This window comes from Ursus maritimus, unplaced genomic scaffold (assembly GCF_017311325.1).
Source record: "Ursus maritimus isolate PB19 unplaced genomic scaffold, ASM1731132v1 scaffold_1, whole genome shotgun sequence".
NCBI classification, from domain to species: domain Eukaryota; kingdom Metazoa; phylum Chordata; class Mammalia; order Carnivora; family Ursidae; genus Ursus; species Ursus maritimus.
This window is the reverse complement of record NW_024423343.1, coordinates 88832811-88855948: the sequence shown is the minus strand read 5'-3', so window position 1 is coordinate 88855948 and position 23138 is coordinate 88832811. Positions and strand designations below refer to the sequence as shown.

The 23138-nt window shown below is 40.1% G+C and overlaps 1 protein-coding gene across 1 annotated transcript in view; it reads left to right on the top strand.

Moving 5' to 3' along the window:
• THSD7B (thrombospondin type 1 domain containing 7B) overlaps positions 1-22692 on the top strand; it is a 699268-nt gene extending 676576 nt beyond the window's left edge. The window contains exons 20-27 of the mRNA XM_040645418.1: positions 833-978; positions 6072-6231; positions 7252-7425; positions 7525-7620; positions 10067-10149; positions 12190-12382; positions 15183-15270; positions 21788-22692. Coding sequence (XP_040501352.1) covers positions 833-978; positions 6072-6231; positions 7252-7425; positions 7525-7620; positions 10067-10149; positions 12190-12382; positions 15183-15270; positions 21788-21869 — 1022 coding nt within the window. The 3' untranslated portion in view covers positions 21870-22692. The remainder of the gene's footprint in view (positions 1-832; positions 979-6071; positions 6232-7251; positions 7426-7524; positions 7621-10066; positions 10150-12189; positions 12383-15182; positions 15271-21787) is intronic.
• The last annotated feature ends 446 nt before the right edge of the window (positions 22693-23138 follow it).

Here is a 23138-nt window from a genome sequence, read left to right as displayed (position 1 = left end):
AGCAAGAGAGAAACATGGACATCTAACTTCTTTAACGGGTTTATGACCTGATACCTACATGTGGCCATAAAATGACATGGGAGTCCCGCTCTTTTCTTGGCTATTCCTATTAACCAATTGCCTTTTTTTTTTTTAATGAAATGCAATACCAGTATTTGAACATGTTTTTTCAAACATCATGCCTCCTTCACATAAGCCAACAACTTCATCTTGTATTCAGTGAAAAAAAAAATTTGGCCCTAAACTGTAGGACAGTTGTCCATATTGAATTAATTCAAAAATAGTCTGGAGACCTTGGGTGGCACCTTCCCAAGGAATTTTCTAGGGTAATTTGGGTTGTGTGCAATTTTTACCCTACTTGCTAATTTAGAACCTAACAGAAAAGATGCAACTCTATTTTCAATATTTTTAATGTTGGCCTAAAATACAAGGTCTGTGAGGGCAGGAGCTACAACTGGCAATCTCATCCCTGTATCCCTAGCACATAGAAAGATGCCGGGATCATAGTGGAGCTTAATAAATATTTGCTGAATTAATTAGCATTCTCCCAGTGTTTACAGGATCAGTCTATTTGGGCAACAATACAGAGTTTGGAGTTAGGAAGACTAAAGAAGTAAAACACAGACAGAATTCCAAAACCTTAAGCATTATGCAGACCTTACATAACCTGCATATCCATAGAAACCTCACTTAAAATGGCAGAAAAACTGAGAGCCAGACGTGACAAAGTTCAGTGTATTTTAACGAATGTATGTAAGGCAGCATTCTGTTTTTTAATGCCCTTACTAAGCCAGCCTATAAACAAAAACCCAACCCTTCCTTATCATTTTAGGTCGAATGAGCCGGACTCGATTTATCATTATGCCAACCCAAGGGGAAGGACGGCCATGCCCCACAGAGCTGACCCAGCAGAAAACCTGCCCAGTAACGCCCTGCTACAGCTGGGTCCTCGGCAACTGGTCCGCATGTAACCTGGAGGTAGGTCATGTGATGATGCTTAAAGAAATGCTTCTTAGTATGTCTAAAGCATTTGTCTGGTCAGCCTACGTGCTGATGGGATCAATTTCACAGCACCAAGGGCCTGGCACAATGTATTTTTATGCAATAGAGCACATGCAAAACTACAACCAAATGACTTAACCTCATGCCCCGTGGTGTTGCTAGGAAAATAGCCATTCATTGGGCACTGATTCTAACAGGGTCCTGGGACTTTCATCCTCTTACGTATTCTCCGGAATACAATGTGATGTTCTTGGCTTGTTGAAAATACCAAAGTATTATTTAATTAGGCAAAAACCTGATGTGATGGAAATGCACAGCTTGCCGTATTTCTTAAACAGGCGCTTTTAGGCTTAGATAAAATCTTGTATAGGCGCAGAAAACCAAAAAGTATGAAAGTTATATTGTAACATTATTACACGAACCAAGGTTGCTACATTTTCCTCAATGATTACTTTTTTATTGACCTGAGATATAAACGCCTAGCCCCATCATCATATATCACATACCCAGAGCTTTTGCTGGATCAGCAAGGATCGTCCACTACAGTTCTCTGTGGTTTCTCGTGTAAGAAAAAGCACATTGATTTTATTTTCTTATTTTACTAGTTTATCCTTCAGTTCATATTCCAAAGCACATTTTAATTAGGTAACAATAATCGTGATTACACGTTAAGAAATCCGCAGAGTATTCTCATGGAGATGTTTCGTGTTCCTGTCAGGATGACATTGTCATGCAGCATTACTATCTTGCAGAAGTTAAATGTCCATGTATTTTAATACGTCCCAGAGGAACAAAAATGTGTGGTACGTTTGTTCAGTCTCCTTTTTACAGAAAATAAGATAACCATGCTCATTAATTCAGTAGTAACCTCATGGCTTTTGATACGAATACTTTGTCTACCAGTTGAAAATCTTTCCTAACTCTTCAGCAATTTGTAAATGCTGCTTGGAATCCCAAAAAGGAAATGGAAGGAATGTTTTTCCTTAACACTGTGATGACTGTTGACGGAGTAGAGAAAATAAACTCGAAGAATTCAGGAACCCATTGCAGGGGAAGAGAGAGAAAAGTCTGGGGGGGGGAGGAAGAGAGGGGAGGAGGTCTGATAAAAACCCCTGCTCCAAGTCTTGCCAGGCATACAACTACTACTCTGCCTTACTTGTTCTTTCATCAACCTTCCCTTTTTATCTTCTTGGGTGTCAGGAGCCTTTTTTTTTTTTTCACACACATATCTGCCCACTTGTCCCATGGGGACATTATGGGGAAATGCCAAATGTAGTGTTTCATGTTGCTGTCACATACTGAGCTTTTGCCAGAACCATAGGAGCAAGAGCAGTGGGTTGTGAACATTCTCTGTAGAATTGCGAGTGGGGGCTGGGGCACGTGGCGTCCATTGGAGATACCCAGGCTTGGAGGCCCTGGGAGACCCTAGCGGCAAGTGTATCCAAAACTTTCAGAGCTGCTTCTGATTTCTCAATGAACTTCTTCTTGTTCACTGGCACCTCCAGCCAGGAGGAAACTCTGCAGTTAGACTTAATCCAGGCAAAGCTCTTGAAAAACATGTCTGTAGTTCATTGTTCCAGGGGCACCTTACCCAAACAGGGCCAGTCAGCCTTCTTCCCTAAGAATTTGGAATGGAATGGAAGCTGTTCGAAGACAGTGTATTTGGGAACTCTTTACCTGCCACGTTTTCCTGCCTTGTAGATAAGTAGCTCAAAAGCAAGAAGAAACAAAGAAGGTGACACAGAAAAAAAGAAGAGGCAAAAGAGAAAGGGAAGCATGATGATAGGACTTGAATTTTGCCTGAGTTCAAGCTACACTTCAGCTTTTCTTGAAGCCTAACTGTGAACTCTTTGGGAGACCGATAACCCAGTATCTTTTTCGAGGGTTGCCTCTTCTTAAATGTCTATGTCAACAGAGTTTGGAATAACTGATCAAAATACGTGTGGGCCTCTGCACACAAGGGAAGATCCCCTCTCTCACAGCTGCACTCCTGCTTCTCCTTGTCCTGGATGCCCTTGCCTGCCAGAGACAGGTTGGGCACTCATTCCCTGAAGGTGGTGGGGATGTCCAAGTGGCCCACTGCCAGCCAGTGGATCAAACCATCAGACAAGCTAACACAGGGCCCGGAGGATGTGACAGTTCGGCCGCAATCTTACATGGAAAGAGATTAGACAAGGAAGCGTTCATCCTCAGGCTTCACTTTTTTTAGTGTTTCCTAATTCTTTCTTTCCAGAGTCCTCAATTGATAACATGTATCCGCACATATGTTGATGAATGTTTTAGGAGCTCAGACTCCTGAGTCTGTCAGACTTCATTTTGGTCAAGGTTCTGTCAGTTCCTAGCTCTTAAAATTTTGCCAAGTCTGTAAGCTCTCCAAGTCTGTTTTTTTGTTGTTGTTTTTTTCCCTATCTCTGTCAGGAGAGTAGCAATGGTACTTGTTTTTCTGGGAACTTTTGGTAGGGATTACACCGTTTTAATACAGTGCTTATCATGGTACCTGACATAAATTAAGAGCTCAATAAATTGTAGTTGCTATTATAATTTTGATTAAAACTATGATTATGATTATTATCACCATCTGCCTCTCCACATCTGGTGGAGATGCCGATTCAGAGCATACAAAACACCCATTAATGATGCGGACAGCGGAGAGCCAGCGAGAGAATCCTCGCTTCCTGACAGTCTTGCTCGAAGAAGCCTGGGTCTGTTTTCAGTCTCTAGTGTGTAAAGCTTCATGAATGAGAGTGAGTGAATACTTGCTTTATGAATGAGATTATCATTCGGATACTGATTTCTCTTCATCTTATGGCTGCTGTTGTCAAAGATGGAAGAGATTAAGGTTGACTATGGATACATACTAGGTGCATATTATTGTTTGTCTTGGTTTTTAAAGGAATCCCTGATGGAGACTCGTTTTCTGTCATTTCAAACAGAACTCTGATCAACTGCATCTTTTGTTACCCGAGGTTCCAGACAGCAAATTTCAAATTTCATGCATGCCGAGGTGCCTTCAGACTCTTCTCTCCAAGCACTCAATAGCAAAACGTAGACCTCAGACAATTCTGCAATGGAGTCATCATCCGGAATAATGACTTCTAAGAGAGACCCCTCCCCTAAAAAAGAAATTCAACTTATAGTATTTTCCACTTTAGAGAGTAAACATTTACTAGAGCTAAATGAATCTGCGAATTAACTCTGACCTCTGTTTATCTCCCCAAAACTGCACTTAGGTTCAAAATTAGGGCGCATTTCTTTTGACAGTTTCACAATAGCTAGAGAAATGATTAGAACAATTATGAAGCATTGATAAATCAGGTGTAGGAATTGCCATCTTAGAGAAACAAATGATAATTCGTGTTAAAACATCTCTAAAAGCAAAGGTGATGGCCCCAATTTATGTGCCTGTTTGGATTTTCAAGTTTTAAGTTGCTACAACTTGGAGCTCCTCTGAGTTGCACCTTTTCTTTCTTGCTAGTAGGTCCTTGAATCCTAACTTCCTTATTATGTAAAGAATTTTTCTCAGCAGCCACTCCGTACCAGCCTGTACGTCCAGCAGTCTGTCCACAACCTGCCCTTGGCACTCAGCTGCTGCTGCCCCAGTGCCTGGCCCTGGTCGGTGCTCAGCAGGCCCATTAACCTCCAGACCTGCTCCACGCCCCGGCCCACTATCCTGACTGCGTCGGTCAGTCACCTCCTTCTTTGCTCCTGCCACTCTAAAGGCCACAGCAGCTCCAAAGCCTTGGAAAGGCAGTTTCTAGCTCCTGCAGCGGGGAAGGCATGAAAAGAACATGAAGCCCAGTTTCCCAGTGCAGAGCACAGTTGCCGGACTGCCCCCTAATAATGAGTGAATGGATTAGAGCGCATGGCATCCCTGACTGCAGCAGCAGGGGTGCAGAGATGGGAGTTCGCTCTAGCTCTTTCTCCCTCCCTCTCTCCCACCATATGAGCAGTAGTCAGGAAAACCTCTAGCTCTTCCACTGACTTCTGGAATTAATGGGAACTGAGTAACACACCTTGGAAGTTTAGGGGCGTTATTGCCGGGATTGCCTCCATCCCCCACCTTCAGATGGTCTTGAGGCCTGGTGTTACCACAGGGCCCGTCTGGAAGATATGGGTGTCCAAGAAACCAGCTGTGCTTCCCTGTGAAGTTGAGGCCAGCTTGGTAACACACTCCCTTGTCTTTGCTTTCCCTCCGTTCCTGCTGTGGTTAGTTCTTTACCCTCACTCTTGCCATCCTGGGATTTGGCCTCCTTTGCATAGAAGCTCTGCCTCCTGCCCTGTTTTCTAAGGTATTTATGGAAGAACACAGCTACTATCTAAAGCTGTCCAAATATCCAGTGGACTTCTTTTTGAAGTATGAACACCTGACAAAAACTGAGGACAAAATACTCATGAGTATCTGCCAAAAACGTTATAGTAGGAAACCTTTCATCAGGCAGATGGTTAGGTCAGCCATCCACTAAGAGCTTTCCAGTTCTAAGTTTCTGTTTCTGTGAGATACTACACACGGTTTTCTTCTAATTGCCCAGAAAAATCTGAGTGGGATTTGTATTGGTGTCTTCAAAAAACATTATTCAACACAGAAGGCATGCTGGTAAACAACTTCTTGTGGCAAGAGAGAAAATCAGTGTTTTATTGGAAACCCCAACCTAATCCATATGAGAAAGTACTGAATTCCCTACCAAAGAAAAACAAGCAAAGTGAAAGAGAAATGTATGCCCCGTGGCTGTACACGCTCTCTTGGGGAGTGATTATGGATTAGGCCATTTTAATACATACACCTAGACAAATTTCGTGTCGTTTGTTCTTTTCAGTCAATCCTGGCTGAGTTCCAAAACGAATCGTCATATTCTGAGTACATACATTCCATGGAATAAATTTGCATTTCTACTTCAGCTTCTCTATCAGCTCTAGGAGACTTGCTCAGTGATGCTTGATTGTCAACATTTGAAAGAGAACTCCCAAGAGGAGGAAGCTGCTGATTTTCTTGGGCAAGACGTGGCAAGAACCAAAAAACTGGGAGATGCTAAGTGTTTGGGTAATTCTGACAGTATCCTTTCCTTTAATAGGGTGGAGACTGTGGGGAAGGAGTCCAGATCCGCCACCTGTCCTGTGTGGTCCACAACGGTTCAAGCTCTCACTCGGCTATAAGTGTAGCTGAGGCACTGTGTGGAGAAATGCCCTTTCAGTACAGCATCCTGAAACAGCCGTGTTCTGTGCCTTGCCCAGGTATGCAGTTTTAAATGATTGCGAGGGACTTCACTGGTGATTTTCAAATTCTTTTTTTATTTTTATTCCTGGAGAAGCTCTTGTGGGAATTGAAATTTTGAATTAACCACAATTAAAAATGCAATAAAGTTATCACTTTGGAAGGTCCCCACAGCTTCAATGGAGGCGAAGTAGGTAAGAGGAAAAAAAAAAAAAAAAGCACTAGACTTGGAAATTTAAGAATGAAGTTCGAATTTTGTCACCTCACTGGTGTTTTATCAGGGACATAGAGTCTAGTGCCTTGGACAGATGCTGCTCTATCTAGAAGATGTGTTACTAATGCCTTACCTGACAGTATCTAGTACCCTGGCCAGCACGCAAAAAATGCTGACTGGATCCTTGAGTTGTTGAACCCCTGATAGATGGTTTGGTGGCAGCAAGTAAGGCTGTAGGTTCATGAAAGTATTCTGTCATTGTGAAGGTCATTAGTAGTTACATATAATGTATGAGCTGATTTTAATCCTAATAACCAACCTAGCTTGTGTGGCCTAAGTTTAAGGTGGCTGAATATATACACACGTGTGTAAACACATATTGTGTGTGTATATATATGTACATATGTATGTTTAAAAATTCTTTAGTCTCATACTCCACTTCTGAGACCAACTTCTTCCCTTTATATGGTTTCTGTGAATGTCTGTTTTGTGACATTGTGTCTCTTTGAAAACTGAGTTACTATTTTGAAGAGTTTATTATTACTAGAAGACACATGGTGTCCTCTAGATAAGACTACCATGACTCGAAGTGAAGTAGTGGCAATTTTGTTTTTGGTATTTTCTTGCTAACCTAGATCAAACCATAAATCATCATTCGTGGTATATTCTAAGTGGAAAATTGGTTAAGGTATAGGGTATAGTGTGTACAGCCCACACAGATCACTGTGCCGTCACCACAAATGTCACTGTGCACCCTGTCCGTGTAAACGTTCTCAAGTGCTAGTCTTCATGTTATTTTCCTTGCTCGGTTGTACACAATATCCAGGAGACTGCCACTTAACGGAATGGTCAGAGTGGAGCCCGTGTGAATTAACCTGCATCAATGGAAGAAGTTTCGAGACAATGGGCCGCCAATCTAGGTCAAGGACATTCATAGTCCAGTCTTTTGAGAACCAAGACAGCTGCCCCCAGCAGGTTCTAGAAACACGCCCTTGTACAGGTACCAAGAGCGCTTTTCGATTCTCAGCCTTGATTGATCAATGCTTATTCTATTTTATGTGAGGTGTAATAGAACCGCTGTTATCGTATTTACTTGCAGGAGGCAAATGTTATCACTACACATGGAAAGCAAGTCTTTGGAACAATAATGAACGAACTGTATGGTGCCAACGTTCAGATGGCATTAATGTCACAGGTATTCCTGCCTAAGATTTGTGTGGGCACTTCAGAAAGATCTCTGAGTGTTGCTGTTTGTGAGAAGAATTAGCTTACAAGTTATAAGCAAGAGAAGACTGGGCAGGTGGCCTTAGATGATCCCCATAGCAAATTGTCATTAGACCTTGTTTTGTTTTAAATTTGTAATTGAAGTATACTTGGCATATAACATTAAATTAGATTTAGGTGTACAACGTAGTGATCTAATAATCATATATAAGATGCCCACCATGATAACTGCGTTAATTTTATTGACTATATTCCCTATGCTGCATTTTTCTTCCCTGTGACTTATTTTGTAACTAGAAATTTGTACCTTTTAATCCTCTTCACCCATTTCATCTAACCCACCCCCACCCCACCTTTGGCAACTACCAGTCTGTTTTCTAAGTCTGGTTCTTTCTTCATTTGTTCTGTTTTTGGATTCTATGGATAAATGAAATCATATGGTATTTTCTTCTGTTTTGCTTATTTCACTTAGCATAATACCCTCCAGGTCCATCCGTGTTGTTACAAATGGCAAGACTTCGTTCTTATGGCTGAGTAATAGACCTTTGCATTTTAGAAAGCAAACAGTTTTGCAAAGACCCATAATCTATTCAAAAATTGCACAGTAAAATTTCCTTAAATATCATGTTCTGAGACAAAAGCTGAAAAAGACACATGAGAGTTTAAAACAACAGTCTCTGAAGTTTTAAACCATGTACCTTCCCAGTAAAAAGTTATTGACGACATATCTCAACATTCTATTCTGTATGATGCTACCGTCTCATATTATAAAACATACAAAAGTTGAAAATAAAAGGGTGGATAAAGATAATATATATTTGTTAATGGTGCAAAAAAAAACCCCTCTTTTGCTGTAAATTATTTGTATCATGCAATGGAAACTTGGTTTTGGATATTTTGCTAGTCGTTATTTAAATATAGACAGAGCAAAGTTTTCCTTACTCAATCTGATTATACAAATGATCTCGATTTTAAAGTTTTTTGAGTGCCTTCTCAGTGAACGTTGTCATTGTTTTTACTGCTCCTGCAGCCAACAGAGCATATCTTATCAATGAGAGAATTTCTGTCCTTCTGTAGGAATTGAAGAATTGTCAGCTTCATCTTGTTTGCCTATATTTGCGTGATTGGATTCCCTTTAATCCCTAGTTTATCCATACATTAACTTATTTTAAGCAGCTTGCCCATTCTGTAAGTTATTGTTGCAACTAAGTACACCGTAACTCTGCTGAAGCAGGACCACCACAGGCAGCATCCCTGCAGCACGCCGAGAGTTGAGGGCACACGATCAAGTTCTCCTCCGTGTACTTGTTGCACGGCCCCGGCCGTCCATGGATGAGCTCAGGTTATCACTAGCAGCTGCTAAGTATTACAGGTTCATTTCATTTTTTAAACAAAATATTGTATGAGCTATACAAATTCCAGTAGTTTCTAGCCAATTCCTTAGAGATTCTCCCCCCCCCCAGCAGTACAAGACCATGTGGTTATTGCCACTAATGTCCAAATTATCCATTTCACAGGTAGGTGTAATTCTAGACTTTAGGGATTTTTTGTTTTTTCCCTGTGGGGATTTTTATTCTTTCAGTAACACTAGGAATTACACAAATATGTTTCCTATACCATTTTAGGCTCTAAAGCTTTATTGGGTAACAATTATAGTAAGGTAAAAGCTAGAATCTATAAGTAAGTGAAACCAGTATCACATAAATACAACTTAACTACTGTCCTCAAATACATCAGGGTCTTAGCCTGGTACCTGCATCCCGAAAGGCATGACTAATATGTAAACGACTGCAGATTAGAGAGACATTGTTCCATCCATTTACTCAAAAATATTTAATACCTGCATCATTTGTATGACTGCGTCTCCCGGAGCTTAAACATTTCCTTTTAAAAATGTGTCAAACAACTCCAGATGTGAGTGTGTGTGTGTGTATGCATTCTGGTTGAGAGACATTTTAAAGTTTTACCAAAGAGCTTGCTCTCGCGGTCCGTGAATCTACCCATGGCATTCTTTTAGCATTGGTCGTTGCCAATTGGCTTATTGCCTAGTTGGAAAATAATATACATAGATTGGGTCTTGGAGCAGATATATTTTCTGCTCCTGAACTTAAATTGAAATTTCATCCGTTCTTTTCCTGATCCTGGCCCGGCACACAGATGTTGCCCTCAAGAGAGAATGACATTGCCAATGAGCAGGTACAAAAACTACTGCAGCCATCTTGTTAGCAGAGCCTCCCATCTTGAACAGTCCTTCCTAGAGTAATCAATAAAATACAGCTGGACCGTGTGTCAGCAAATGAGTATAAAAAAGAATGTTACAGAGTGGCCAGTGCCAGAGAGGAAAACAATTTTTTTTTAATGTTTATTATAGAAAAGTCCACACATGATGGTGGGTTTTTGTGTTGTTTTTTTTGTAGGAGGCTGCTCGCCTCAGGCACGTCCTGCTGCTATCCGGCAGTGTAATCCGGCCTGCAGAAAACCTTTCTCCTACTGTACACAGGTGAGTCCTGTACTGGAGCCTTCTAGACCGTTAGCTGCTGTCTTCTGCATAATGCCCTTGGGTGTTTTCCAGTAGGCTACAGCCCCGGCAGCAGTTCCATGTGCTCACGGTACCATCTAGAGGAATTTGCAGGAATAATCACAGCTATTAAGGAATTTTTTTAAACAGGGCCCTGTCTTAAGGCTATAGCCAAATCTGCCTTGCAGATAGCTAATTGATATTAGCCTTGCTTATCAATAAATGTTCTGTTGATTAATTCTTTCATTATTACCCTTTCAGCTACCCAAACTATTTTGAAAGATCTTATCAATGTTCATATTTGCTAATTAAATTGATTACACTAGTATGAGTAAATTTTCAGTTCATTTAAAATAAGTTAAATATTTGGCTATGAAGAAAAATTATGTATGCACATGTGCACCCTTTTTTTTAAAGAACTCTTTTCGATTCTTCTCCCTTAACTCCCATTTACCACTGCTCAGGAATTAATGCAGAATGTGCAATGTATTCTAATCAATGGCACTCATAGCAAACAGGGCATAAATCAAGTTATGTCATGTTCCTTAAAGAAACAGTTTATGTGCTCTTTCCAAAAATGGTATGGATGAAAGTAATTCAAGCTCAATCTCAATCCTATTTTATGGCGCTTTCACTTCAAGGTGGGTTAATTCTTTACCACAGGAAAGCTAGTGCCTAAGCTTACAGAGCAGAAAAGAGGTCAGCAACAACTTCATATGCTAATCAGGTTTGCAAAATAGAAGGTGTAGCTTTTCACCAACTGTCTGGATACCCTCTTTAATAAAACATAAGTACCTTTTGCCTTGAACTTTTGGCACATGTGATTGGTTACAGCTTTTCACTTCAACTAGACGTGATATTGTCTTAATTAGCTCGCTATTGAACACGGTGTAATATCTTCAAATGAAATGCTGTAATGTTATAGGAATGTTGCCTTTCACTAAACAATGGACAATTATTAATTTTACCCTACCTTTCTGACCTTTTCCTTTTGTAGAAGATTGAGGGGCCCTCCTTAGGTTTAGTATCGCTCCTTAAAATCGTGTGTTCAGTTAATAATCGATGACCCAAATATATCGGTCCTTACAAATCACCCAGACTTGAGCGGCTATGTGAGACTAGGGTCTGTTCCAAAATTGCCAAATAGTTTCAGGTAAGACACCCCTACAGTGGAGTCATACAGATTCATAATTTTATGCCTAACTTGTTCTAATGTCTTTACGTTTGCTGGAGGACAGAAGAGCAATTATTTTCAGTTTCGCTTCTAGAGACCGAAAGAAATCTTTGTTATATCTCACCCTAGCCAGCATCTTGGAGAGGTTTATTGTACATGAAATTGAGCAGGAATTCACAGAGAAACATGAAGGACACATTGTCACACTGCCAACTAAAAATGCGATGTCGTGTGACCCTCCAAGGAAGAATGTGGGACATGAGCCTTTGGTGAAGTCTTTTTTCTCCACCTAGGCTGCCCTCCTTGAGTAAAGAACCAAGGCTGCAAGCAGAGAGGTAGTTCAGACTAGTCAGTGATCAATGGTAGAAGGTGGTAAGCCACAGTCAGCAGCTGGTGCGGCAACAGACATCAAAGGGCACAAAGCCCAAAGGCTACGTCCATAATCCCCGTTGTTTTACTTCTCAGCATCAAGGGCAGCAGGTTGGAGTGATGGGGCAGGAATTTGAAACAGTTTGGGGGCGGGAGGGAGAGTGGAGGATAATTTGATTAAATGCCTTAAACATCTCTGTAAGAGAGAAAAGGGTAGAGTTAATGACCTCTGTTGACAAAGAATTGTGATTTCTGACTTGGAAGGCATGAAAATTGTCAACCTGTGGAAAAATCTGATGATGCATTTAAGGGCTGACTTTGGAATTCGCAATAAAGAACTGCTTGGTTTTTAAGCTCTTTGGCAACTCGGTTGCTGAAAAACCCCAAGTTGCCATAACACATCACACAGGTATTAAGTGATTATTCCAACGTTTACACTGTTCTTTTTCATCACCGTACAACTATTTTGTGTGCTGTAGGGTGGAGTCTGCGGCTGTGAGAAGGGCTATACGGAGATCATGAGATCAAATGGTTTCCTGGATTACTGCATGAAAGTACCCGGCTCAGAGGATAAAAAAGCTGACGTGAAGAACCTCGCAGGAAAAAACAGACCTGTGAATTCAAAGATACATGACATTTTTAAAGGATGGTCACTTCAACCCCTTGATCCAGGTACATTTCAATTAAGAGTAAGAAATATACATGTACTCGTGGGGCGTTGGGGTTCATATTGTCACCACTGCTTATGACATAAAGAATGGAGGGAAGGAGAAAAAGAGGCGAGACTGAAGAGGTGGTGTGGTCCAATTCAAGGTTTCTCAAATTTGAATGCCAAAAACGGGTAGTCCCTTTTAGTGTAAAATGTTCTCATGGATGGTTGACGAGAAGTCTCTTTCAACCCCAGTCTGAGAAGTACAGAATTGAGTCCCCAGAATGTTAACCGTTAAAATTATCTTCTCATTGTAAATTACCTCTGCAAGGAAGAATGCCATTATAACTGTGAATTTGTGTATATAATTGAAATTAAAAGCAAAAAGTTAGATCAAGAACCTGCAGATACCTTAGGAACTGTCTAGGAACCCTATGTGGTTTGAGAAATGCTGGTGGAACAGTAAAGATCCTTAATTTCAGACACAGACCTTGGCATCAAGGCTCAGAATGTACCTGTTCTGTGATTGATTTCGTAAATGAGGAACTAGGTCCAAAGACACCTACCTTGCAGGACATTAGAAGCTTTCTGTGCATCCTGTCAGTCATTCTGTGCGGGTTGTATTGAGTGCACGATCTCATTAGGTTGCAAAAACCTAATGATTTTGAGAATAGGAGTCTGAAACTGTGAAAATGAATTTGACCAAGGTCCTACCACCAGTAAGTGAGAGGATGATTTGAAAGGCAGGTTGCAGCATTTGTCTCAGCTCCCTTACGAAGTATGCAGAAAACGAAAGCAAGATTCTCGGTGCTAATCATATATACCTTTGCTAGGAAACAAAATGCACTAATAACTAAGCAAAGTGGCCTAACGGCATGGAGAGGGAAGACGTCGACAGAGCTCAGGCAAAACACACCCTGGGAGTTTCCTGCCAGGCTTATCAAAAGTGTCTAGATGAAGCAAAAACCAGAGCCCAGGTCCAAAGGACACTAGATCAGATGTACGCTCCTCAGCCCTCTTTTCAGGATGACCACAGTATGTTAATCGTTTCTGATTCTATGTCTGGGCATGCCATAGGTGTTTTAAAACATCTCATTTTGTGATTAAATTAGCAGTAGCTTCAAATCTGAAGGAAGGGTAGTAGGAAATGTAGCCAGGCTCACCCATTGCCTGTACAGCCCAGTTCAGGAAAAGAATTCGGGGGAGGTCCTTGGCCTTTGGGGGCTAATTAAAACATCAATGGAGGCATGTATGTGAATACACATATGTATGTGTTTTTCTCATGTTCAGAGCGTAAATTGGAGCAACCTCTAGAAAGACATTTAGGCAATATGCATCTTACAGTTTGACCTATCATACAAATATATACATCTATACTAAATGATGTTTGTTACAAATGCTTGTTATAAAGATTAGTGGAAAAATATTATCTAATATGCCTCACATTAAAGAGAACGAGACCTGCCTTACAACCTAGCATAGGAAATTGTTTTAAAAGTACAAAATATGTGCCATTTGTATCTCAAAAATGTGTATGCATGTACTCATCGGTTTGCATATACAAAGGAAACTCAAAGCTAAAGGAAAGGAAAATGGTAAGTGGTAGCTCCCGGCTTGGGAATTGAGAGAGGGTAGCAGGGTGACTCATTTTTCACTACACATCTTTTTTTTAATAGTTTCTTTTTATAAAAAGTTACACTCAAGTAACATGGACCACACACCTCTACACTGCGGATTTAAAAGTTCTGGAGCCTCCAAATACTTCAGCTCCGTGAGGTTTAGGAGTAAAAAGATGAAAGGTGCTTTTTCACTCAGTGCAGACTTTTTTTTTCCCCAATGTAAAAAACTCAGAAGAGGGGATTTCATGATTAGTGTTTCAAAGAGATCAGAATCAAAGCTTTGTTAAAAGTTTCATGACCATAGAAAAATATCATTACTACACTGAAACCTCATTCTAAAACCTAACTGAGGCTTTAAAGTGTCTTGTAAGCAAAAAGTGTAATGGGAAGTGACAATATAATTGAATGTAATTGTGATTTTATTCCAAACAAGTGTTGTTTACAATAGATTTTGATATTTGAAAGGCTTCTGTGGGATGAACAACTAAGATGCTGATATGTTTTTTTGGACCTGCAGTTAATTACATTCATGTAGTATAATGAATCTTCTGTGTGTGTGTCTTTCAGGAAGGAAGGCAGCTCCTTGGGAATGCTAAGGCATTTTCTTTCTCAGTCAACTGTGCTCACATAAACAGAACATAGAAAACCATACATAGACTCAAGTTATACGTAACATAGTAAAAAAAAAAAATTCACAAAATAGATTTGGTTTTATTTTTCTAAATTCTGGCAGATAGGACATCAAAATAATGTCTATACTTGTACATGCGTGGTTATAATTTGACATAATTTGGTGAATTTATTACCTTATTTGGGCATGTAGTTTTTATTCCCTTGACATCATTTTTCACCAAAAGTGGTGATAGCCTCTTAATTTTTTGCTTCTGTGTTGTCAAAATGTATTGCAGTCCTTTTTGTATTACATGTACAAGACAATGCACCCATAAAAATACATTTTTAAAAATTTTTTATCTCAAAAAAATAGCCTGAAAATTGTTAGATTTTATGAAATAATGATTACTGGTGTGTGTTGAGAAAAATTTGATAGACTGTTTTTCACCTTTGTTGGAGGTTTTCTAGCTGTCACATATGGGTAGGGTTCCACCACGATTGTGACTTATGCCAGTCTCAGAAATCAGATAAATAATTCAAATGAGAAAACTTGTGTATGCTAAGCTTGTTATTTAATCTCTATCTTAAACAGATGGCCGAGTAAAAATTTGGGTTTATGGCGTTTCAGGTGGAGGTTTTCTTATCATGATTTTCCTGGTCTTTACTTCCTACCTTCTTTGGTAAGTACTACCTAGCAAAACATTTATATTCCATATTCTGATAGGGGACGTATTATATGGAAAGATCCTTGGCCGTTATAACTGGACCCTTAAGCCACAAATAATTATCAACAGTAGAATAGTTGAAATCATCTGTCTTTCCTGTCCTTATTTGACATAACCTTCTTTTATGTGGTTTTTCAAATAATATCAGAAGAGAAAAATCATTAGTGAGGACTTTCCCATTTTGGTATTTTGATTATTTTTCAGCTTTGCATCTTAGCATCTCTTAGTACCTCCTAGGGACTGATACTGGGCTCCCAGCCCCAGTGATTCTGATTTAATTAGTCTTGCCTGTGGCCAGGTCATCCGGATATTTAAAAGCATCTCAGGTAATGCTAAAATGCAGCTAAGGCTAAGAGCTATTACTCTAGAGAATTCTAATTCTTGACCTGTCTTGACCAGTGGGTTCAAACAACCTGGTTAGTCCATTTTAAATAAATAGTAGAGCCAGGTGTTCATCCACCTTGACCAGATAGAAAATTATTTTCTGTCAATTCCAGGAACCCCATTTTGTAAGTGACTTGTTCCTGAAAATTTTTAGAAACTGATGATTGGTTTACTGTACAGAATATATTTTAGTTGATGAGCTGCTCTTGAAACCAGACAAAAGTAAATACATTTGAATGTTTTCATTAGCTTCCAAAGCAAAATTTAAGGATTTCTTTTTATTTTCATGAGATCAAAGTGTGACTTTGTTTTTTTTCCCTCCAAATTGAAATATTTATATTCATCATCTATTAAACTATTTCCTTCAGAATTTTTACCCCCGTTTTAATCTCAATTCAAATCCTTTGTACATTTAGCCTCAAATTCTGTTTCCAAGGTTTTACAGGTTTATAAATCTTTGCTCTGGATCAGTGAAAATTAGTGAAGAAAATAAGATGACTTTAAATCTTTCTGCCACCTATAGTGTAAGAAACCAAACCTCCAAAAATTGGATTTCTATCCAACTAATGTTTCCTTAGTGCTGTGGTAAAAAGTAACACCTTTGGTTAGTCCTCCACCCTATCATCAAGTGATTTGACCAATTTTTATGTCTCAGTTGATAAATTTTGTGTGTGTTCCTAGATCCTGTCTTAATGAACAAATGTGAAGTTGAAAGACTTGTATGAGGTTCAGAGTGATCAGACGCATTCATCACTAGAAAAGATGGAGGAGAAGGTCTTATACTGCAACAAAAGACAGGCAGGTTTGACAGATGAGAAACTTCTCCAAAAGTAATGGCCCAAACAGTGTAAGGGAATAAGCTAGTTTGTTCTTCTGTAAAAGCTTGGATGTAGCATCATTGTTAATTTTTAATCTCTTAGGTATTTCAGGGAAGAGGGAACCACAGAATTGGGAATGTAGTAGTTGATAGTAACAGTCATTGTTTCCCTTTTTACATCTCTCTATTCCGTCAATAATTAATAAATATTGAGGTCCTTTCTGAATGACTCTAAACTCTGGGGATTAATTAGGTACATATCACTGAATTCTCGAAACCGTTTTCTAGAGAATTTTTTAAAGATCAATGCAATTTTCCCTTACCTTTTAGTGACCAAATTACACCAATATTTATGTACAGTATTTCTCACATCTATTTTTTTCATCTTCGGTGCTTGACTTTAGTCATCCCCCTTGGGGAGTAGCACAATAGCTACGTATTTGGACTCGAATGCTCCTTTCTGCTGTCTACAGCCAAATTAGTCTCCCTAAACTTTGACCAGCCCCTCTCCCACTCGGACACCAGCAGTGGCTTTCTTTCTTTCTTTGAGAGCAAAATGGAAGTCATGTGTTGGCTGCCTACCCAGCCAACCAAAGTCTTCCACAACTGAAGCCTAAACGATCCTTGCAATTTCATTAGTTTCCCTATACCTTTGCTAGTGTGTGGTGGGGTATAGGCCCAAATCTCTTTAAAGTGGTAACTTTTCTACTGGAATATTTAATCCATATGTTTAGTTCTACATTACCATCTATCCTCTATTAGTTCATTACAATATACTCATTTTCTGTACTTTCCTAACAGAGGTTGTGTCCATCTTTCAGATCACTTCGTCATTGCTTTAATCTCCCTTTCCACAGGTTCAGTTTTTCAAGTTTACCATCTTCATTTATCTCTAAGTTGTTGAGGTACAGCACTTTTAGTCTGTTTGTGTTGCTGTTTCAGAGGTTTTCTCCCAAGACCCCACGTACCCATTCACATGTATTAGGGAAGTCCACCATTTTATTTGTATTGTGCATGTCTATGATGTATTTTTTATATTATAAACTCATATGAAAAACTTATAAGTACTGAATATAAGGCTACAATCTCTTTCTGAAAGATAATTTCTTGAGAGAAGTATATTAGGGTACTTACTAATTTTGCAAGGAGCCTTCTGCTTCCAGGGTTTCTTCCTTCTATCCCATTCATCTAGAATGAATTTTCACTATTAGCACTCTATTGGTTCTTCTCAGTAAAATGCAAATACCAGCATTTTCCCACCAAACAGTCTGGAATAACTTGTCCATTCTTCCTCCTCTCTGGCATTTACTCTAGGCTGTGATTATGGTGGTTTCTTCAGTATCTTCCTCCCCTACCACCCAAAGTAGCATAGTGGATGAATAAATGAGTATTTTGCATAGGTTGCTTTTTCAGTCCTCACAAAAATCTACCAAGTTGTTGATTTTATCGACCCATTTTAAAGAGAGCTAAGTTATTGAACTTTTCTAAGGTCATCAGCCTGGTAAAATCACCTCCAGGTTTGCCTAGCCCGAGAGCTTAATGCTCTTTCCACTGGTCTTCTAGTCTGCAATTTCTTTCTCTTGAGTGATCCTAAAAACTCTGTAGTGGCTACAGCTTTCATATTTTTTAGAGGCTCCTTGTTTCCCAAGTAAGCTATAGACCTGGGAACGGACCTATTGATATCAGAACACATACCATTTACTGTTACGTATGAGCTGCCTAAAGAGTCCAAATAGATACTTTCATGGCATTTACTTCTATTAAATAGCTTGCAGAGGAGTCAGAAGAGGACAGTTCTGGAGATTTTATATTTTCTCCCCCAAAAGAAAAGGCTTAGGACAAGAGAAATGCTATAATATGCCAGGCCTTAGGTGTATACTTTAGATGAAAGCAATTTATAATAAAACTTAGAAATGCTTTTGAGAAAATATAGAAAAATAGTCTTCTTAAGGACCACTTCGTTCAGATATAACCCTTTGTACAGCTACCATTAGTGCTCGAAGTTTTTGAAATATTACTGATGCCCGTGCTCCCCTGGCAGTAAAGATCCATGAGGCAATTTAGCGAAGATGAGCACCGGGTGAGCTTGTAGTTAATCTAGATATAGTGCCAGAAAATTGCTCCACATAACTACAGCATATCCATCCTGCCCTGCCCAAGTTTGAGAGTAGGGCCCCCACTTCCAGAGGCTCTGCCCTCATGAGTGGCTGCCTAAACACCCTTTCAGGCTTTCATCAAGCTATTTCATCTCTACTGCCTTGGGGATGGGTTCTTGGGGCTTGAAGTCAATGGTGCCGTTAAGTCCCAGCAGTTGCCTGTCAATTCATCATCAGCTTGCTTTTCTGGCTTCATGGGTTTATCCTCGGCTAAAATGCAAGTGATCATGGAAGAGGTCACTTTAAATGTGTGTCGTGCAATGGTCTCTTACAGCCAGTGTTGCGTAACAGCTTTATCCCTGTGCCAACCCTGAAACTGGTGGTGGCTGTCAGGAGTGCTCCATTAGGAAGAGTTATGAGGCGACACCTCAGTCCGACAGGGAGGAATAGTGTGATGGATTAGAGATCCACCCTGGGTACAGGATGAGTGGTGGTGGCCTCTGTGGCAGGCATCTGCAGGTCCTGATTTAGTGTGAGGTGGTCACGCCTTTCCCAATACCAGAGTTGGAGAGAAAAAAGGAGTACCAGTAGGGGAGAAAGGAAAGAGAGCAGGACTTAAGACAGGTGTCCTGGCTTTGCTAAGACAGCCCCCTCCTCAGGGATCTTTTTAACTAGTCAGGATGCTTTGTAAAGTCACAGCTACCCAGCTCGTACCACCTTACTCAGTTTACCAGCATTTAAGAACTTTCCACTCTAAAATTTCTCAGATCTCACATATGCATAGTTATGATATTAGTATCAGTTGAGAGATTACACGATTTGAAGAGATTCATAGAAAATGAGGTCTTCCTCCAAATGATTCCCAACACACCCCTTGGCCCACAAGGATTTAAGGCCTACATATAGGAGACCCCTCTTCTTTCCCATAATCTCATACAGGGAAACCCATTCATAAAAAATACTACTATTTTGAGCAGAATTTTATAGGCCCGACAAACGCGCTGGCCAAGTTTAGATGTCTCCCAGACAATATCAGTATAAAGATCCAGCCACCTCTATCCCTCGTCCCCACTCCCCGGGACTCAGCTCCTCTTTCATTTCTCTTTGCCCAGTACCTCTTGGCAAATGCTAATTAAGAATGGATTGTCAAAAACTATTTGGAAGCACCTACAGTTCTTCCCTCTCTCTTCCAAAGGTGGGAGGAAGATACTAAAGATACACACAGGATGGGGAAGATCCCAGTTGTCATTTCAGGTGAACTATCTTGTATTAGGACAGCTTCCGCTATCACCAGAACCACAGGAGATGCACAAGCTGTCACTTCTAAGTTGTCCTAAACTGTGGTGTAATTTCTTAATATTTTTAAAATGCTCTGGACCTTATTTCAAGCTGGGTCCATTCTCTATGCTAGAGTCTGGGCCAAACAATAGAACTGGAGCCACTGGAATAAAGTTAAGTTGAATATTATTCTAATAACTATGCAGTGAATAGCCATTTGAGAAGCACAAAACCGGAGACTGAGGATCCCGTGGCAGAGGATGCTGGAGCGGGTTTCTGCCTGTCCTGAGCTTCTCCGGTTGGAAGGTGTCTGCCTGCAGCCCATGCCCAGCACTCAGCTCATCACCCATTGAGCACCCACTGCACCCCAGATGCCAGGCAGGAGCACTGAAAGGATCTGTGGTTTTTCCTGTAGTGACTTTTAAAATCATTTTTATTTTGGCAACGTTCATTATGAAACCTCCCCCCCAAAAAAATAGTTTTCGAACTTGAGCATTTAAACTAGGTAATTCTCCCTAGCCCCATTTTAATTCGATCAAGCATCTCTTTCTGTGTATGTGGTAAAAATTCACATGATACAAAAGTCTAACCATTAAGGGAAAGAAGCCAGACAGAAAGGCCACATAACTCCATCTGTATGAAATATCCAGAATAGGCAAATGCCTAAGAGGTGGAAAGTTAGGTGGTTGCCAGGGGCTGAGAGTAGGGGAAATAGGAAGACTACTTTTGTGCGTACAGAGTTTTTCTTTGGGGCTATGAAAATGTTCTGGAACTAGATAAGATGATGGTTACACAACATTGTGAATATACTAAATGCCACTCAGTTGTACACATGAAAATGTTTTTAAGTTTGAAGTATAAAAATTCCTATGTATAGACAAAATGTTGTTTCCACCACATGCCAAGTTAATGGCATGGATAAGAGAGAGTGCACTGAAGAGGTTAAGGGCCTGGGCCTCTGTCAGACATGCTTAAATTTCAGCCACTCAATGACTTGGGGGAAGGTCAGTGACCTCTCTCAGGGTTGTTCTGGGTTTATTGAGGTATTGTATGTAAAATGCTGAACACAAGGCTTGGCACTTAGTATACTTCCAATTAATAATAGATTATACTGTAAAATAAATTAGGAGACAAGGAAAGAGTTGGCTCCCTGCTGGTAAGGATAACCCCAAAGAGCTGGGCTCTGAAGGCATGGCAAAGCCAAGGCCCTGAGGATGGAAGAGAAAGAGTATGGTAGGGGTGGGGCACGATGGAGTAAAATTCAAACTATAAAAGTTCTTTTACCCCTACTAAGAAAGTATAATGCAGGTTGTTTGGCCCCAGATCTGGGCCCTCACTGTGCGATTTGCCAAGGTTACTCAACTTCAGCTTCTCTCTGAGAAGGAAGAGCAGCCGTCCCTGACCTAGCAAAGTTGTCAACCTCAGGTAAAACAGAGACCAGGTGAGAGTGGCTCTGCATGGTGCAGGATCAGAGAAAGTTTCCTGACAGTCTCTGGTGGCATGGCATCTAACTGTCAGGTTTCAGGCCAGAGCAGAAGCGTGTTTACTTAGCACCCCCGCCAGGGTAAGGCCGAGGAGTCTGGCTGCTCCAGCTGCTCGTATGAAACATCTCGGATATGAGGGTCACAGTAGCTCAGGGATTAGTGGACAGCAGATGTTTGCATTGCTGAGTATAAACAAGAACAAGAAAAGTAGCCCTCTACCAGGTTCATTGTTTCCATGAAACCATTTTTAAAGAGGGATAAAATATACAAGTATTCAAAAAAGAAACCCACAGGTTCAGAGCACTCAGTCTTTTGTCATTTAACTACATGAATTTCTGTACCTCATAATTGTCTTTGGGAGATGAAACAGAACTATGTGAACCTTTATCTGAGGAATTCTTTTCCCTTTGCAGCAAGAAGCCAAAACCACATCAAGGCACACCGCCCCAGCAGAAGCCTCTGACCTTAGCCTACGATGGAGACTTAGACATGTAACCTGAAAAAGAAATCCAAATGTAGACATCAACTGCCTTAACCGCTTTCTCTTTTGTAGCTCTCAGACTTCTCAGTTTTTTGAGGAATCTCATGATGTGATACATTGGGCAGAATACAAATATCCCAAAAGTAATATTGCCTCAACTTCATTTGGACATGGAGTCAAGGATTATTAGGTCTGCCATTTTGCTTTCAAGTTGTTTGTGGGTGTGTGTTTAATTTTTTGATTTTCCCAAGGGTCCTGAAAACCCTTCTCTTCCTGTCTGGAAATGGGAGGAGGAAAACATGATGGAATTCCCACAGACCTCAGTACACTTTATCTTCAGCAGCATGATGACAATCTGGAGGAAAGTCCAATCAAGGCATTTACTGTAAATGATGAGCCTGACACTGCTTTGTTACGCACTATATTAGTGCAAGGCTTTACTCTTCCCATACGTCAACAATGAGTTTTCTAGAGTTTACATTGGTTCAGAGACTTTCAAATTGGATTGCCTATTTTCATGAACACAGAGAGAATGGTTTACCATTTCAGAAATTCTCTGAGTTTTTACCTTTAAATATTGTATTTTGTTTTGTAGCCAGGGGATGATGGCACTTCGTGGGTTGATGGAGTGGGCGTAATTGCTGGTCTAGATGAAAGCTAGGTGGTTTCCGAATGAAATATGTATTGAGTGTTAGGTGGCTGTATTGGAGAATGAGGTAGATTATTTCATTACTAAAACTGTATTTTAACAGAAACTTAGCCATGTAGCTATAGTACTATACCATACACACTTGTAATTCAGTTTAATGATGACAAACTCTGCTTTTGTAATTTCAATTTTCTTATCTGAATATTTATACATTTTTTTTGAACTTAATTATCTGACCTCATTTAATATACATTGAACATCAACCCTGTTTGTAGCAAGTCTTGCTTTTATAAGGTTTCAATACCTAAACACATTGAAACCATTTTATGAAGATAATTGTAACTGTAGATGGTGAGAGTAAGAAGGGGTCATCTTGTGGTATTGACTTGTATTTATAACAAATAAAGTGCTCAAGAGACTGAGATGTAGCCTATTCTATATTTATTCATTTATGAAATGCCCTTGCTTTGACAAAAACGGTTTTACTGACCGTTTCCCTGTGTCACTGCTGTAGGGGTTGACAGCTGAAATCACTGCCAGAGAAAAGGATTCTTATTCCACATTCTTAACACTATCAAGTACACTATGAAATAGAGCCAACTATAATTACACAGAGTAGCTTGAAGGAATATTT